The 18,717-nt window shown below is 37.1% G+C and overlaps 3 protein-coding genes across 4 annotated transcripts; 2 read left to right on the top strand and 1 right to left on the bottom strand.

Moving 5' to 3' along the window:
- The first annotated feature begins 377 nt into the window (after positions 1-377).
- Positions 378-9,712, top strand: LOC119493311 (protein FAM240B). The gene is given in 3 exon segments (XM_037778489.1): positions 378-407; positions 409-500; positions 9,407-9,712. Coding segments are annotated over 3 exon segments (231 nt in total). The 3' UTR covers positions 9,516-9,712.
- Positions 9,602-13,329, bottom strand: nudt18 (nudix (nucleoside diphosphate linked moiety X)-type motif 18). 2 transcript variants are annotated; one of them, XM_037778487.1, is made up of 7 exons: positions 13,224-13,329; positions 11,386-11,558; positions 11,143-11,253; positions 10,946-11,048; positions 10,724-10,847; positions 10,477-10,601; positions 9,602-10,133 (listed from the first exon to the last, which is right to left on the bottom strand). In XM_037778487.1, exons 2-7 carry the CDS (start codon positions 11,554-11,556, stop codon positions 9,751-9,753), a joined length of 1,017 nt encoding a protein of 338 aa, XP_037634415.1. In that variant the 5' UTR covers positions 11,557-11,558; positions 13,224-13,329; the 3' UTR covers positions 9,602-9,750. The 2 variants fall into 2 exon arrangements, with proteins under 2 accessions (XP_037634415.1, XP_037634416.1); XM_037778488.1 differs by having other exon boundaries at positions 11,386-11,561; positions 13,224-13,320.
- Positions 13,330-15,302: 1,973 nt separating this feature from the next.
- On the top strand, positions 15,303-16,886 carry sdhaf1 (succinate dehydrogenase complex assembly factor 1). Its single transcript, XM_037776565.1, has 2 exons — positions 15,303-15,511; positions 16,242-16,886. Exon 2 carries the CDS (start codon positions 16,387-16,389, stop codon positions 16,633-16,635), a length of 249 nt encoding a protein of 82 aa, XP_037632493.1. The 5' UTR covers positions 15,303-15,511; positions 16,242-16,386; the 3' UTR covers positions 16,636-16,886.
- Positions 16,887-18,717: the final 1,831 nt, after the last annotated feature.

Here is an 18,717-nt window from a genome sequence, read left to right as displayed (position 1 = left end):
AACAAAATTAAAACAGAAATATCAGTTTTTTTTATCACATTTTAACAATTAATTAATGGCTAATTTATTTTTAATATTAGTTTTGCTACATTTAATGAGATATTCATTATTTATTTATTTATTCATTTATCAAATTATTTATTTGTTTATTTGTTTATTTTGGCAGGTTCCGTCCTCCATAGTTAAAGTGCATCATAACACCGGCTGAAGATCTAATTGAAGTGATGTCAGTACACGGTGACATCACTGTTTACAGGTGCAACAGACGTTAACCCTTTAAACCAAGCAGTAGGGCGTGAAACGAAGCCTTTCAGCTCGCTGTGATGTTCCTCTTTAATCAAAGTATTGGTACGATCAGTGTTGTTTTGTTGTTGCAGATGAACTTGGCGAAGATCCACGAACGGAGAGAACATCAAGACGTTCTGGGAGAAGAGGATCAACGGCGACTGTCAACACGCCGAGATCGAAGAGAAGAGGAAGAACAAGAGCGCCCTCCAAAAGTAAGAAACAAATCACCGTTACACAGCAGAAAGTACAATATAATAGCCTCAATGTCCTGTTCTGGGAGACAGATATTACTGATAATACTGTATTAATGTAGTACAAGTAGCAAAAATATACAAAGTATAAAATATAAAGTACTCATGATGCTGAAAATGACCCCTGTGATTGTTTTACTGTTATATATTGGATTATTATTACTGATACGTTCATGTGCAATTAGTATTTTACTGCTGTAGATGTTCGAGGTGGAGCTGATTGGATCTGTTTGAAATGCTGTTGGGTAGTTTTATATATATTTTAATATATTTTACACATGATGAACTTAAAGAACATGATACATTGTTATCAAGTTCATCAAGTTTTGAACGTGAATCTGCAATGTAACTAAAGCTGTAACCAAAAATAAATGTAGTAAAAAGTCTAAAATGTACCAAAAAAAGTTTTAAAAAAAAGAAAATGTCCGAGAAAAGTCTGAAAACAGTCCAGACACATGTCGGATGAAAAGTCCAAAAACTGTTGGAAAAAAGTCCAAAAAAATGACGGAAAAAGGGTCAAAAAAATATCTGGGAAAAAAAGTCCGAAAAATTTACCAAAAAAGTACCAAAAAAAAAGAAACCAAAAAAATGTCGGATGAAAGGTAAAAAAAAAATGTCTGAAAAAAGTCCAAGAAATTTACGAAAAAAAGTTTAAAAGAACAAGAGAATGTCCGAAAAGTCGGAAAACAGTCCAGACAAATATCTGAAAGAAAAGTCCGAAAAATGTACCAAAAAAGTTTTAAAAAAATTAAAAAGAGTTTGGAAAATTTCCCCAAAAAAATTTAATAAAAAAAAAAAAAAAAAAAGAAAATGTCCTAAAAAGTCGGAAAACAGTTAAGACAAAAAAAGTCCAATAAATTTACGAAAACACATTAAAAAAATACCAAAAAAAAAATGTCGGATGAAAAGTCCGAAAAAAAGTTAAAAAAAATAGTCTGACAAAATTAATTCAACGTTATGCCTGAACCTAAAGTGGTGTGACAAAGCGGCAAAAAAATTAAAAAAGAGTTCGGAAAATTTCCCAAAAAAAATATCATAGAAAAAAAGACAAAAGAATGTCGGATGAAAAGTCCAAACGATGTTGGAAAAAAAGTCAGAAAAAAGTAATTAAAAGAAAAAGTCCAACAAATTTCGGAAAAAGGTCAAAAAAATGTCTGGGAAAAAAAAGTCTGAAAAATTTAACCAAAAAAAGTAAAAAAAAAAAAAATTACAGAAAAAATGTCAGATGAAAGTCCCAAAAAATGTCTGAAAAAAGTCCAAGAAATTTACGAAAAAAAGTTTTTAAAAAAAATAAAATAAAAAATACCAACAAAAAAATGTCGGATGAAAAGTCCGAAAAAAAAGTAAAAAAAATAGTCCAAATGTTTTTGAAAAAAAGTAAAAAAAAATGTCTGACAAAATTAATTCAACGTTCAAGTCAAACTATTGTGGTTTTTATGCCTGAACCTAAAGTGGCGTGACAATGCGGTAAAAAAAATGAAAAAAGAGTTCGGAAAATTTACCAAAACAATTTAATAAGAAAAAAAGACAAAAGAATGTCGGATGAAAAGTCCAAAAAATGTTGGAAAAAAAGTCCGAAAAAATAATTGAAAAGAAGGAAAAAATTAAAAATAACCAAAAAAAATGTCGGATGAAAGTCCAAAAAAATGTCTGAAAAAAGTCCAAGAAATGTACGAAAAAAAGTTTAAAAGAAAAAGAAAATGTCCGAAAAAGTCGGAAAATAGTCCAGACAAATGTTGGAAAAAAGTCCGAAAAAATTACGAAAACATATAAAAAAAAACTCCAAAAAATGTCAGAATAAAAGTCCAAAAAATGTCTGAAAGAAAAGTCCGAAGAATTTACCAAAAAGTCCAAAAAGAAAAAAGTCCAAAATATGTTGGAAAACAAGTTCTGAAAATGTACAAAAAAAAGAAAAGAAAAAAGACAAAAAAATTTCAGTTGGAAAGTCCAAAAAATGTTGGAAAAGTTGTCCAAAAAATGTCCAAAAAAAAAAAGTCTGAAAAAAATTATTTAAAAAAGTCCAAAAAATGTCAGATGAAAAGTCCCAAAAATTTACCAAAAAAAGTAAAAAACCAAAAAATGTCCAAAAGTCCAGAAAATGTCTGAAAAAAATTCTGAAAAAAGTAAAAAAATAAAAAAATAGTCAAAATCTTTGAAAAAAAGTGGCAAAACCTAAAGTGGCATGACAAAGCGGCACTATGTGATGAATTGGGATGAGAACGTGTTATTGGAGCATACCCCCCCCCCCCAGCTAAAGGCAATCCACCTGGTGAACACCTACAAGCTCACCTCCCCGGCCTTGACCCAGAAAGACACCCGTCTCCAGGCAAAGTGTCTCTTTCCTGGAGATCTACGGAGGTCTTTGAATGTGGCAGTTGTGGTGGACATGTGACAGTCTGGCAAATAGACACATCTAAAAACAGACGCTCTCATTACAAACGGCCTCTCGTCTCTCAGCAAGCTGGAGGACATACCGGGACAAACACTCGACCCTGCGGACTGTCCGGTTGTTAAAGGTCTCAGTAATGATGATCAGTAACGAGCAGAAACATCAGACAGACTGGAACCTGAAACCCGAACCTCGTAAAACCTGGAGACCGACGGAAAATACACGACCATTAGTAGTCCCGAGTTTTATAATCATCAACTTATAGAAGCAGATGTTTTTGCTGTCGTCACACAGAACAGGACGGCAACGTCTCTTTGTTTCAACTCCTTCCACTTTTGTAGTACTGGTTTTCTTTTGTCTGAAGGTTATTGTTGCACACCATGTGTAAACCTGCTTGGTGGTAAACCTGACTCTGAAGTAGGAAGTGCAGCTACATTAAATCATCCTTTTCATCGTTTTACTTCTCACAAAGTCACTTTTCTGTATTCTGTTCAGTCAGATCGGTTTACACCTCCTTTACCTCTAATACTCAGTAAAGTAGGGGAACTTTGCCCAGAGTAAAAGTGTCTCCTCTTTCATGATGAGAGTTGTTTCATACAGATGTTTGGTATTGATCCATCACTGACAGTTTATTTTCCAGCCATGCTGTCTGCATCACCAAACTCCATCATTACTTTATGATGGGATTTTCAGTATGTAGCCTATATATCCTCCCATTAAACCTTCACCCCTCAGCGTTACTCCAGCTATTAGCCCGATCCCTCCTAACTCCAGTCTTCTCCTCCTCGATCCCCCTTTAACCTCACAGCACCTCCTCAGCCCATCACACCTAATCCCCCCGCTATCCATTACACTGTCCTCCTAATCCTCCACCTATCACTACCGTGTATCTCCTAATCCCTCAGCTATCTATTGCAATGTAACCCCCCACCTCCACGGCCGTCCGCCCCCCCGACACCTCAACCCCGACTCTAGTCCTGCTAATTGTGTTCGTTATGTGTGTTCCCGGCCAGAGGCTGGAAAAAAGGCGTGGAGGTGATAATCACAGAGCGACGAGTGATGGAGGCCGACGGACTCTCGGAGCTGAAATTAGAAGATATTCTGCTCGAGAGCGTGAAAATAAAACTGGAATTAAAATATATTCTGACATGTTGTTGAAGCAAAGTTCACATCTTACTCTCAAACTGGGACTAAAAACACGTTTACTCTCAAAGCAGCAGTTAAAGTGTGAGCTGCAGCATGTAGTGGATTCATTGATTAGTTGATCAGCAGAGAATTAACTGTTGTAATTGTTTTAAATCCCATTCAGATGGAATAATTATTTAATCACTGACCAGCGCAGGTAATAGCCTAATATATAATTATGAATAGTTAAAATCACCCCGCCTCCTCTACAGAAATAAATCCAGTCTCAATGAGGCTTTTTGTTATTTTTTAAATGTGAAATATTTTCTGGTTCTGGAGACCAAAAGTAAACGTTGACTTTACAATTGTTACGTAATGTCGTTATAACGCTTGTTACATAACGTTACGTAACAAAATCTGTATGGATGGTTTTAATTTATTTATGCTAGTTATGTTGTTTCTGTTGTTCCGTTGCGTTGTTCCGTTGCGTTGTTCTGTTATGTTGTTCCGTTAGGTTGTTCCCTTTAGATGTTCCATTAGGTTGTACCATTAGGTTGGTCCGTTAAGGTGTTTCGTCAGGTTGTTCCATTAGGTTGTTCCGTTAGGTTGTTCCGTTAGGTTGTTCCATTAGGTTGTTCCGTTAGGTTGTTCCCTTGAGATGTTCCGTTAGGTTGTTCCGTTAGGTTGTTCCCTTTAGATGTTCGGTTAGGTTGTTCGGTTTAGGTTGTTCCCTTTAGATGTTCCGTTAGGTTGTTCCCTCAGGTTGTTCTGTTAGGTTGTTCCGTTAGGTTGTTCCGTTAGGTTGTTCCCTTGAGATGTTCCGTTAGGTTGTTCCGTTAGGTTGTTCTGTTAGGTTGTTCCGTTAGGTTGTTCGGTTAGGTTGTTCCGTTAGGTTGTTCCCTTTAGATGTTCCGTTAGGTTGTTCCGTTAGGTTGTTCTGTTAGGTTGTTCCGTTAGGTTGTTCTGTTAGGTTGTTCCGTTAGGTTGTTCGGTTTAGGTTGTTCCGTTAGGTTGTTCCTTTAGATGTTCCGTTAGGTTGTTCCTCAGGTTGTTCTGTTAGGTTGTTCCGTTAGGTTGTTCCGTTAGGTTGTTCCGTTAGGTTGTTCCCTTGAGATGTTCCGTTAGGTTGTTCCATTGAACACAAATCAAGATTTTTTTCTAAGTAATTTTGTTTCCTAAACCTGTCCAATCGTTTCACAACGTTAACCACGTGGCATTGCGCGTTTCTGATATAAAACGTATTTATGGTTTACAGAAACATCAACATTCAATGTGAGTTTTTTTCTGGTGCGTCAGGTTTATCACAAACACGTCGTAAAACAGGGTTAGTAAACTGTGAAAATGTTATGGTGGTTACTTCTTTTGTTTATATCTGTTACTTATTCAGTCTCTCTGTTAGACTCTAAAACCAGAGTTGGTGATTGTTGGAACAGTGGAAGGGCTAACCAGGGTGGTTTAGATGAGTTTCATTTTGTTTCTGTTGAGTCTGAAGTGTGTTTTACAACGATCAGCGAGGTAAAATTACTGTTTCTGTCGATGGAGTCTGGTGGCTTTAAGGAGAGCATATAACAGCTGTTTCTTTTCACATCTAACTCTGTGAATTAAAGGTTTATTTCAACCAAACCAGAGTTGGTTGAAAGACTAACCTGGATGGTTTTGATGAGTTTTATTTAGTTTCTGTTGAGTTTGAATGTGTGTGTTGATGATCAGTGAGTTAAAGTGACTGTTGTCTGACTGGAGTCTGGTGGCTTTTGTTTTGTACATTCATAAATTGTAATAATTGTCCTAAATCCCTGTTTAATTGTTATATATTCACTTGAACGCGCGTCACATAGCATCACAATGAGTGGGGATTGTTCCCTCTGCAGACAAAGGCTAGATGTTGGTGGTGTCAGTGGGTCTTATGAACTGTGTGAAGGAGGATTTTGTGTCTGGCTCTGCTGAGATCAGCTGGCTTATCAGCAGCTGAAAGGACAAATGGAATAATCCAGAAACCTCGACTGGAAGGTGGCGAAGACACAACGAGGACAGCTGACGGGGACAGCTGACATACGCTTACTAACGTACAGTATGTCTGGACCGTTTTTTGTCTTTCTTGTTTTTGTGTCTCTTACGTTCACTCAGACACGATTACATTTTCCATCTCCTCACACACACACACAGAGTGATGTTGGTGTGTGTTTGATTGATGGTGAAATAAAGGAGTGGAGTGAAACGCTGATGTGACGGTGATAACACTGCAGCTGTCACCAAGATACCAGATCTGCCTCGACTCTAAATCTGACCTCAGAGCTGCTTCTGCACACTGTTGTGTGAGTTGTTGACAGAAATGCTTGAAGTGCTTCTGTGACCACCGACGAAGCTGACGGACAACAACGAACATCGATAAGAAGTGAAAGTCAATAGTTGGTTCCATTGTAACATCAGCAGCCGGCAGCAGAGCTACGCCTCCGCCATTTTGGACTGAAAGAGACGATCAGACGCTAGTAAAAACGTCCTCCTACAAAGAGACGTATAGAAGATAAACTACATTATTTCTATTCTATTGTCAGGCCATGGATGTAGAAGAGGGTCCAACAGACCACAGACCATGTATGTAGAAGAGGGTCCAATAGACCACAGACCATGGATGTAGAAGAGGGTCCAATAGACCACAGACCATGGATGTAGAAGAGGGTCCAATAGACCACAGACCATGAATGTAGAAGAGGGTCCAATAGACCACAGACCATGTATGTAGAAGAGGGTCCAATAGACCACAGACCATGGATGTAGAAGAGGGTCCAACAGACCACAGACCATGTATGTAGAAGAGGGTCCAGTAGACCACTGACCATGGATGTAGAAGAGGGTCCAATAGACCACTGACCATGGATGTAGAAGAGGGTCCAATAGACCACAGACCATGGATGTAGAAGAGGGTCCAATAGACCACAGACCATGGATGTAGAAGAGGGTCCAGTAGACCACAGACCATGGATGTAGAAGAGGGTCCAATAGACCACAGACCATGGATGTAGAAGAGGGTCCAACAGACCACAGACCATGGATGTAGAAGAGGGTCCAACAGACCACAGACCATGGATGTAGAAGAGGGTCCAATAGACCACAGACCATGGATGTAGAAGAGGGTCCAGTAGACCACAGACCATGGATGTAGAAGAGGGTCCAATAGACCACAGACCATGGATGTAGAAGAGGGTCCAACAGACCACAGACCATGGATGTAGAAGAGGGTCCAACAGACCACAGACCATGGATGTAGAAGAGGGTCCAATAGACCACAGACCATGGATGTAGAAGAGGGTCCAGTAGACCACAGACCATGGATGTAGAAGAGGGTCCACTAGACCACAGACCATGGATGTAGAAGAGGGTCCACTAGACCAGCGGTCCCCAACCCCCGGGCCGCGGACCGGTACCGGTCCGTGGGTCATTGGTACCGGGCCGCACAGAAAGAATAAATAACTTACATTATTTCCGTTTTATTTATTATCTGAATCTGAATGATGTTTTATTTTGAAAAATGACCGGATTCTCTCCGTTACATCGTAGTGATACGTTAATAAAGTAGCTGCATTTAAAGCCAAACTGGATTTGTGGGGACGGCGCGTGAACAGAGGCATATTGGACATGTTTCAAACATTAGCGGGGATTTTGGGTGAGACTGAGCCCGAGCCTTCATTCTCCCAGCTGGTGCACGATCACCTGTCTTTGCTTTTAAAAGAGTTCGAGCGCTACTTCCCAACCACAAAAGACCCACGAACTGCCAAGGAATGGATCCGCGACCCATTTGTCAACAAACCAGGAGAATCCAGCATGTCTGTGCAAGAAGAAGATCAGCTGCTGGAGATCGCAAATGACGGCGGCCTTAAAAGTGTGTTCGAGACAACAACTCTGCCGGTGTTCTGGATTAAAGTCTCGGCAGAATACCCTGAGATCGCCACAACAGCACTGAAAACCCTGTTGCCATTTCCGACATCCTATCTGTGTGAAGCGGGGTTTTCTGCAGTGACAGCAACCAAAACTAAATTACGGAGTAGACTGGACATAAGCAACACACTTCGGGTGTCACTGTCTCCTATTACCCCTAGATGGGACCGTCTCGTTGCAGAGAAACAAGCTCAGGGCTCACATTGATTTAGCGTTATGGTGAGTTAATTTTTTCATGCACTTTATATTCGTTTTTGTGGTGTATCTGTATCTTATTTTTGTAGGCATGTTTAAAACGTTACCATAGCGACCAGAGAGCGTTAGGGGGCAGAGAGGATGATACTCATGTTATGTTGTTGGCGCGATGTTAAGAGGACGCTGCTAATAAAGTTGCATATGAGTACACAGTGCATTCACGTTTATTATTATATTTACAATATACCACTGTTTTTATGCCGGTCGTATCATTTTATTTTGTTGTATTTATCCGCCACACCTTGAAGGCCTGTCCGTGAAAATATTGTCTGACGTTAAACCGGTCCTTGGCGCTAAAAAGGTTGGGGACCGCTGCACTAGACCACAGACCATGGATGTAGAAGAGGTTGTGTCCTGGTCTTTTGTCCTGCGTGTTAGTAAATAGCCAACAACTCCATTAAACTCTGTTGATGTCATGCTGCTAGCGCTACTAGCTACTGGCCGATAGCCGGTTGTTTGGGAACAGAGACGTTAATACATCCACAAGTGTACGAAAAATGTCCGACAAATGTCTGAAATAATGTCCGACATGTTTTTTAAAAAAAAGTCCAAAAAATGTCGGAAAAAAAGTTTGAAAAAAACAATTGGAAAAATTTCTGAAAAAAATAAATAAAAAGGTCCGAAAAAGTTTTAAAAAATGTCAGATTTTTTTTTTAAAAAGTCAGAAGAATGTCCTTAAAATGCAAAGCAAGTACTGTATATCTCTTGAATACAGGCTGACAGCATACAGCCCATGGGTGTATTATAAGATAATAAAAGTGATGAATTATAAACAATAATATCCATTATTACAGCCACATACAGCTAGCAGGAAGCTGGCAGAACCCGATATGTCATATGAGCGTGCGGGGCGGTGCGATCCCGTGGGTCTGATGACCAGCTTCATTATGGCGAGGAAAATAACTCTGGATTCAGCTGTTAGTTCTACTTTTAGGACATCATGATTTAAATGATGTTCCTACTGGGAGCTGATTTATATCCTCTGATTTACAGACGTCTCTTTATACATCCACGGACATACACTCACTGGTGTTTACAGTCCAAAATGGCGGCAGCGCTACCGCTAGCTTAGGCTGTAAAAAAAACTCATAAAACATCTTCTGTGTTTGAAGCTGCTGGTTTAAAGGAAACCTTCCTGTGTGTGTGTGTGTGTGTGTGTCTGCAGGCTGAGGGACGAGTGGCTGGTCCGCCTGGAGATCCGAACCAAACACCTGAAGAAACTCACCGACAACGTGAAGAAGGCCAAAGTGGAGCAGTCAGCTGACCAGACATGAGCTCAGACAGACGGCGACGATGACGAAGATAAACTGTGACATCATAATGTTCAGATCAATAAAGTGACGTTTTGGCAAATCTCTGATTCAAACATTAATATTAGTATTTTATTGCTCTGTTAACATTTAAAATCTACACTCTGACTGATGCATACAATTAGACATTCTCTTTCAAAATAAAAGCTCCTTATTTACAACAGAAGCGTGTTATTTTCACAATAAGAGTCCTGTTTGGTCAGTACATGCTGTGGACGGGTAAGATGGAGATGTTCTTGGTCTTCTCCAGCAGCTTCTCTCTCAGAGTCTGTTTCTGGACTTCGTGCCAGATGTATCGCGGGTTTTCTACGGGTGGAGGCAGCCCCGTCCCCGTCCACTCCACCTTCTCCCCGTCCTCATTGCGTTGGACGCGGTCGGGCACCAGCGCCACCAGCGTGTTGAAGCACACGCCGTCCGTCTTCCCGTGCTGCCGGCCGTTGTGCTGCAGGCTGAAGACGCCCAGCGTGTTGACGTCTTGGTCGTAGTACGCCGACGGCATGGCTTCCTGCACCACCATGTTGGCCGCCCACGTCACCGCGTGGGTTTTCAGCGCCGCCGCCGTCGGGAGGTGGAGCACCGGGGCTGCAGGTGATAAAACACAGAGGAGGTTTGTTCATGTTTTCATTCTGAGTCTTCTCCAGAGCAACAGACGCAGAGGCTCATGGGTAATGTAGTACAGACAAAAAGCAAAAAGATTGTCATTGTTTTGTGTTAATTGATTTCCAATAATAAATATATACATACATTTACATAAAGCAGCATATTAGTCCACGCCCATGTTGATAAGAGGATTAAATAGTTGACTATTCTCCCTTTAAGGTTCATTTAGAACAGATACAAATGTGAGATTAATCACGATTAGCTATTTTAATCGACTGACAGCTCTAATTATTTTGGTTTTATCTGGTGAGCAGCCGTCCGGTACCTTTGATGAGCAGGACCCAGATCTGGTCCTCGGCGTTGGTGAAGACCAGGACGAGTCTCTGCACCACGTGACGGCAGCTCAGGTCTACAGGTAACGTGACAGGATGCCAGGGATCCTGACGGTACCTGAAAGCATCACAGCAGCAGCCAGAGTCCATGTTAGTATTCAGCTTCATCAGTTCCATCTCTATGTGTCCAGGACATCTTTAGCCTAGCTTAGCACAAAGACTCAGAGTTTAATGTCGTACTTGAGTCCACAGTCGATGAGACGGAGGATGTCTCGTCCTCTCAGAGGGAGGACGGACTGTCGGTCCCACCAGGAGGCCTGAAGAGACTCCTGATCTGCTGCTGACAGACTCTTTAGACTCCCACCTGACATACACAGACCATGTTTACTTCATTCAAATGATGTAAATAAATAAATAAATACATCATTTTAAAAAATAAATACTGTGTGCTTGACCTCTGACCTGTGACCTTGGCGAGGAAGACGAAGCGGATCCACTGAGGTCCCTGCTCCTGGATCAGCAACAAGGTGATTGGCTCACAGTCAAACCCCGCCTCCTCCTTCACCTGCAGACATAACAGAGCGGTAACCCAGGTAACCGGTAACCCAGGTAACCAGTAACCCAGGTAACCAGGACAGGTGTGTGTGTGTGTGTCTCACCTCTCTCCTCAGCGCCTCCTCCAGGTTCTCGCCCACCTCCACCCGTCCTGCAGGCAGGTACCACTGCTTATAACACTCCTGCTTTGCCTCCTGCACCATCAGCACCTCCTCCTGGTGCACCGCACACACGCACGCACGCACGCACGCACGCACGCACACACACACACACACACACGTTATAGACCCAACGATTAATTGATTGATGAATTAATTAATGGTAATAATGAATGAATGAATGGTGACCTTCTCGTTGAAGATGACGGCGCAGACGATGTAGGTGACGGTCTTCCTCAGAGTCGCCGGTTTGCTCTGCTCCAGGCCCACGTCACACCCGGTGACCTCTGACCCCTGACCGCTCAGCAAACTCTCCACCTGCTCCTCCACCTTCCGCCACGCCTCCTCCGTCACCTCCATGTCTGCTGGTACACACACACACACACACACACACACACACACACACACACGGGAAAATAAATACATTTAACTCCCAGATATCACAAGTTTTATGTTTAACATCTCAAAGTTTTGTATTACATTAAAGTAACAGAAAGCAGACGACAAATGTACTTAATTTAAATCAATTATTTAATTAATTTTAATAATTTATTGTAAATATATAATTAGGTGATTATTACAGGGTTTTTCTTTTGCTTTTGTTTTTATTTGTATTTCAATTTTCTTCCCCAGAACAGTTCATTCCCTGCCATGGGACAAAAAATAACAACAAAATAATAATAATAATAATAAATTACTATTTTAGTTATTATTATTATTATTATTATTATTATTTATGTGTTGTCTTTTAAATGTTATTTCTTTATTTAATTTATTTTAAACAAATATTTATGTAACTTAACGTGATGTAACCACAGAGCTATGACAACAAAAACAAAATAATAATAATAATAATAATAATTTAATGAATCATTTATTATTATAATTGAATATACTTATAATTATATATATTTTTATGATGATTCAAATAATAATAATTATCATTACTATTATTATATTGTCTTTTAAATGTTATTTATTTATTTTATTCTATTTTAAATAAATGTTTATGTAACTTAATGTCATGTCACCACAGTACTATGACAACAAAAAAATTACAAACAACTAAATAATAAGCATAATTTAATGAATAATGTATTTTATTTAATATAATTATAATTATATATGATTACTTTATTATTATTAATAATAATAATAATAATAACGTTACTTCATGCGATGTAACCACAGTATTATGACAAGGTTCGCTCACCTCTTAGACACAATGTATTATTTTGTTGATAACCAGAGATATTAAAAAGACAAATGCCATGATGTCAACAGTATATTAATTTATTTTGTCTTATCTGGTCCCAGTTTTATTTACAGAGCTTTAGTAATAAGCAGATATTAATATTATAATATTAGTTAGTCGTAGTTAAAACTCATTAATGGCAGTTTACTAGACAGAGCTAATAAAGGTCTATTTTATTTTATTTTAAATAAATGTTTGTTACTTAATGTGATTTAACCACAGTGCTATGAAAACAAAAAAGAAAATAATAATAATTTAATTAATAAATTATATATATATATATATATATATATACAATATATATATATATAAAATGATGATGACAATAATAATAATAATAATAATGATAATAATAATAATAATAATTGATATTATATTACTATTATTGTTTTTATCATTATTATTAATTGTCTTTTAAAGACAGAGCTAAATAAAGTCTATTTTTCTATTTTAAATAAATGTTTATGTAACATTACTTCCTGTGATGTTACCACAGTGTTATTACACAGTTATTAACAGATTTGACAATAAATAAATAAATACTAAATTCACTTATTCTTACTGTTGATAAATAGCCAACATGCAGATTAATTAATGAATTAATGACTTATGAGCTCAACTAATTAGCTCCAGTCAGAGGACTTTGAGGAAGCTGAGGATAGATTAGCTTCATGTTGGTAGAAAAATACCTTTTTTTTCCCCTCTTTTACCAAACAACCCAACCGGAAACGATGTTTATCAAAACCTGAATCACAGAAATAAAAGCATGAACCTTTGTGTGCTGAAGAGTGGTGTTAGATCTCCATCCAGTGATCCTCAGCTGACTGCTGCTGCTGCTCTGTTGTGACATCTGACACCTTCAAACGAAACAGGAAGTAAAGATACTCTTCCGGTTCGGGGGGTTTCAAAATAAAAGAGATGTTGAATATACGTATTTTTTTTCCATACTTTATTTCGAAAGTTCAATCCAGTAGTTACACAAACATGTTCAGATGTTTCATTACAAAAAATTCAGCAAATGTATTTCAGAGTATAAAAATAATATAATAATAAAATAAATTATACAACAAATAAAATGTCAGGAAAGGAAAAGATGAATTAAAAGAAAAAAGAAAAAAACAATCTGGGTCTGTTAAACAATAGGAATAAACTTGAAATGTCTAAATAATCTAATATTTTTTGCCAATTTAGAATTTTTTAGTTTTTGAGATGTTTTTAAATCAGTATCTTTAAAAGTATAAAATTCTTTTAAGCCGTATAATTTGTTAATATACGTAACTCCACATTAGGTGCTGACAATGGTGGAGGAAGTAACAACAAAATATACCTAGTACCATTTTGACTAATATTCACTATTTTTTAAAAGAGTATATTTATTGATTTCTAAAGGGTCAAACAATCAAAAATTAAGGAGTTTAGTACATTACAACTTCAACACAGAACACATTCTCCACATAAGGGAACCAAAAACAAAAGAATTAAATAAATTAAATTAAATATATCAATTAATAAATAAAAATATATAAAATATACATATACGCATACACATATATATATATACATACACAAAAAATAAAAAAGGGAGGGACAGAAGGTTAATACAAACATAAATAACAAGGGGGCTCTCTCGTGTGGCTCAAAGGTGTACTGCAGATATAAATCTTAAATACAATATACATATTATGTAAGATATATATATATCTTACATAATATGTACAGGTAATAGACTATCTGGACTAAATCAAACACAATAAAAAGATATATTTTTGGCCTCCACTCTTATAAAATCCCAGAATACATATTTCATACATTTAATTTATTTTGTTTAAATCGAGCGGTGGAAGACCAGTACTCAGTTTTTAAACTTAAACTTTATTTTATTCGTCATATAAATTATATGAAATGTGACCTCTGCATTTAACCCATCCTGAGCATTTAAGAGCAGTGAGCTTAATCTTAACTTAAGTAAAAGTAGTAATACCACAGTGTAGAAATACTCTAAATAGTCTATTAAAAGACCTGCATTCAGAATCTTACTTTAGTAAACGTACAAAAGTATCAGCATCGAAATATATATATACTTAAAGTACCAAAAGTAAATGTACACATTATGCAGAATAATCTATATATTATATTATTATATTATAATTATTGGTGCATTAATGTGTTCATCACTTTAATATTGCAGCTGGTACGTTGGAGCTACTTTTAATTATTTTATATTCTCAACAAAGTCTTCTTTGATCTTAATCTGTAATAATACATTATTATTTATATGTTATTTAATTTAGTTTGTTGTGTTTCTTATCTAAATAAATTGTATTAATCATATTTTGTATAATTAATCTGAATCTGCAAAGTAACTAAAGTTATCAAATAAATGTAGTGCAGTAAAAAGTACATTAAGATGCAGTGGAGTAGAAGTATTAAGTAGCTTTATATAAAATAAAATACAATTACCTAAAAAAAAAAAAAAAGGACTCCGTTAATGTACTTATCACCAGGTGCTAGAAAATGGTTAAATGTACCTATATGCTCTGTGATAATCCATGTTTGCAATAATAATTAATCTTTTTCCAGGGTCCCAAAATCGTTAGCAAAATCAACGTTTTATAAAAATCTGAAATAATCTGAAACCCTCAATAACTTTGTTTATAAATAAATAATAAAAAAAAACGTTGTCGTTGATATAGTTTTGAGGAATGCAAAATCAATATTCCTACTAAAAACTGTAATGTTATGATTTGTTCTGAATAAAGTAAAAAAAACAAAAAAAAACTTCATAATATGAATTGTTCCTAAATGGGTATTTTATTGTGAAGTCTTTTACCGGAAGTTGTAGTGTTTGTAGTCTTCCGGCTTCCTGGTGGTGTTGTAACCAGCACATCCTTGGTGCTAACGTGCAGTGAGGTCAGTCAGAGGCTGTTTACAGCTAACAGAGCTAATCATGAGATATCCTCTTGTATTAGTAACTACCTGGTGATTTACTGACGGAACCAGTTGAACCAGTTGAACCAGCTGAACCGGGTTGAACATGTCTCAGACCACAGCTTCAAACAGGTGAGTTAAGTTAACCTGGTTTAGTTTCAGTTCAGTTTATTTTTGTATCGCATCAAATCACAACAGAAGTTATCTGAAGACGCTTTATCTATAGAGCAGGTCTATGACCGTACACCAGAGTTTAGAGACCCAACAGGATCCACCAAGCGCACTGTTAGTTCAGTTATATCTCCTAGTTTAACATCGACATCAACATTAGCATTAGCATTAGCATTAGCATTAGCATTAGCATTAGCTAGCTTTGTTTCTCCTTCTTATTCTACTGAAACTTTAACAGCTGGCCGTTTAAACTTCATTTTATAAAACATACCATTAAGCAGCTGTAGGTTATCTGATACCACTACTATTACTAGCCTTCTACCACTACTACTACTACTACTACTACTACTATATAACTAATACATAAACTAATACTCTACCTGTATTTATGTCCCACAACTACCACCATATCTACTACTACTACTACTACTAGTACTACTACTACTACTACTACTAGTACTACTACTACTACTACTACTAGTACTACTACTACTACTACTATATAACTAATACATAAACTAATACTCTACCTGTATTTATGTCCCACAACTACCACCATATCTTCTTCTACTACTTTAACTGCCGTAGTACTAATACATATAGTATATTTCCTGCATGAGGCCGTGTGATTCCTGTGTTTTATTGTTGTTCTGTTGTCACTTCATCTAAACTCTGTGTTTTACTTTGACAGTCAGACTTCCTCTGCATCAGTTCAACACCTGAACACATCAGACGACTTCTCAGCCAATCGTTAGAGGAGCTGCAGCCGGAGACACTCCAGTCCTTCCAGCTTCCTGTTGACCCGGTTCTGGTTCTGGTTCTGTTGAGTTAGTCCGATGGCGCGGTACAGTAAGCTGCAGAAGCAGGTCCTGGCTCTGTACCGGCAGTTCCTTCGGGCCGGTCAGGACAAGCCGGGCTTCATCCCACGAATCCGAGACGAGTTCCGAGAGAACTCTCGCATCAAGAAGACGGACGTGATGCACATCGAGTATCTGTTCCGGCGAGGACAGAGACAGCTGGAGCAGCTGAGGGACGTCAACACCAAACAGCTGGGCTCCTTCTCCAAACCTGCAGAGAAGAGCTGACCTCTGAACTCTGACCACTACCACGTCACGTGACCCTGACTGACAACGACAAACACCTCTCAGAGACTTTGGTTACGACCGAACTGATGCTGCATTCAGGCCCAGTGGGGAAACTAATGCTCAGTGATGGAAGGAAACATGAAATACATTTATTGATGTTAAATATGTAAAATGTTCTCTGACTATTTAAACTAAAATTAAACTTTCTTTGCCTTCTGATAATTATAATAAACTGATTGATGTGAAAAAGATCCATATTGCAGTAATTATCATTCGTTTGGGTGCAAGTAACTAAGTACATTTACTCAAGTTCTGTACTTAACTACAATTTTTGGGTAATTTAACTTAGTATTTTGGTTTTATGATGCTACTTTCTACTTCTACTCCACTGAAACTCAGAGGTAAATAATGCACTTTTGACTGCACTACATTTGTTAAATAACTTAAGTTACTTCACAGATACAGATTTTACAAAATAATATATGATAAATTATTAAATACAGATTAAACTATTCAACAGTATATGAAGGAGTTAAAATTGGACCTGCTCTATATGAAAGGTGTCTTGAAATAACCTATGTTATGATGTGATGCTATATAAAAATTGAATTGAATTGAATTGAATTGAACATATAAAAGCCGAAATAAATAAATAAATAAATAGGGAAATTAATAAAAACAAATAATTTTAAACAGAAAAGAATACATTGGGATATAATAATAATGAATATAATTGAATACAAAATAAGTAATTTGTCTAATAAATAAATGTTATTTATTTTTCTATTTCTGTGCATAGTTATTTATTTTTCAATTAACCTGCACATTTATTTGATGATGGAGGCTTTTATTTCTTTATTATTTCTTTATTTATTCATATTTTTATTTCTTTATTTATTATAATGGCAGCTTTATTGTTCCACACACCTCCACCAGCTGTAACATGGAAATGCTGCTTATGTGTTAAAATATCAGTAATAATATTCCAATAATATGATGAGATATATGTGTATATATATATGTGTATATATATATGTGTATATATATATGTGTATATATATATATATATACTCTCGGAAAGGGACCATTCTGCCCAGCAAGCACTTTTTTTTAGTACATTTCACTGTTTATGCTTTTGTACTGAAGTGAAATCTTGTATGCAGGACTTTTACTTGTAAAGTATTTTTACAGAGCAGTATTACTGCTTTTACCTCAGTAAAACTCTTCCACCACTGGTTTTACTGCAGTACATGCAGTTCGTGTTGTGGCCGCCGGGTGGCAGCAGAGAGTCTGACTCACACACTGACACCAACGAAGAAGAAGTTGTGTAAACAGGAAGTGAGATATTTTCCATCCTCTCGTCGACAGAATAATAATAATCATCTTTTGGTTTATTTTTCTGTACAAATAGTGATTTTAGCTTCTGTTATCGGCTACAGGGGGATTTATAAGGGTTTATTTTTATTATAACTGTCCCCTGTTTAGTGTTTTAGTCGTTAATTGGTCTGTTTGTCCGTCATGAACTCAGGAGAGATGAGCAACGCTCAGTTATTACAGCAGGTGAGACACAAAACACACACTGATCTGTCTGTTACATTCACATTCACTCACTACTAACGTCTGTTACATTCACATTCACTCAGTACTAAAGTCTGTTACATTCACTCAGTACTAACGTCTGTTACATTCACATTCACTCACTACTAACGTCTGTTACATTCACATTCACTCACTACTAAAGTCTGTTACATTCACATTCACTCAGTACTAACGTCTGTTACATTCACATTCACTCACTACTAACGTCTGTTACATTCACATTCACTCACTACTAAAGTCTGTTACATTCACATTCACTCACTACTAAAGTCTGTTACATTCACATTCACTCACTACTAAAGTCTGTTACATTCACATTCACTCACTACTAAAGTCTGTTACATTCACATTCACTCACTACTAACGTCTGTTACATTCACTCACTACTAACGTCTGTTACATTCACATTCACTCACTACTAAAGTCTGTTACATTCACATTCACTCACTACTAAAGTCTGTTACATTCACATTCACTCACTAC

Source organism: Sebastes umbrosus, chromosome 8, assembly GCF_015220745.1.
Source record: "Sebastes umbrosus isolate fSebUmb1 chromosome 8, fSebUmb1.pri, whole genome shotgun sequence".
In the NCBI taxonomy this organism is placed as follows: Eukaryota; Metazoa; Chordata; class Actinopteri; order Perciformes; family Sebastidae; genus Sebastes; species Sebastes umbrosus.
The sequence above is the reverse complement of the archived record's forward strand: the minus strand, read 5'-3'. Positions and strand labels throughout refer to the sequence as shown.

Excerpts from the sequence above, each read along its gene's own strand:
- sdhaf1 (XM_037776565.1), top strand. The coding sequence starts at position 16,387 with ATGGCGCGGTACAGTAAGCTGCAGAAGCAGGTCCTGGCTCTGTACCGG.
- nudt18 (XM_037778487.1), bottom strand. The coding sequence starts at position 11,556 with ATGGAGGTGACGGAGGAGGCGTGGCGGAAGGTGGAGGAGCAGGTGGAG. Across the intron at positions 10,848-10,945 it reads CTTCCTCGCCAAGGTCACAG|GTGGGAGTCTAAAGAGTCTG; the intron begins GTCAGAGGTCAA and ends TGTGTATGTCAG. Across the intron at positions 10,134-10,476 it reads CTGGGTCCTGCTCATCAAAG|CCCCGGTGCTCCACCTCCCG; the intron begins GTACCGGACGGC and ends TATCACCTGCAG.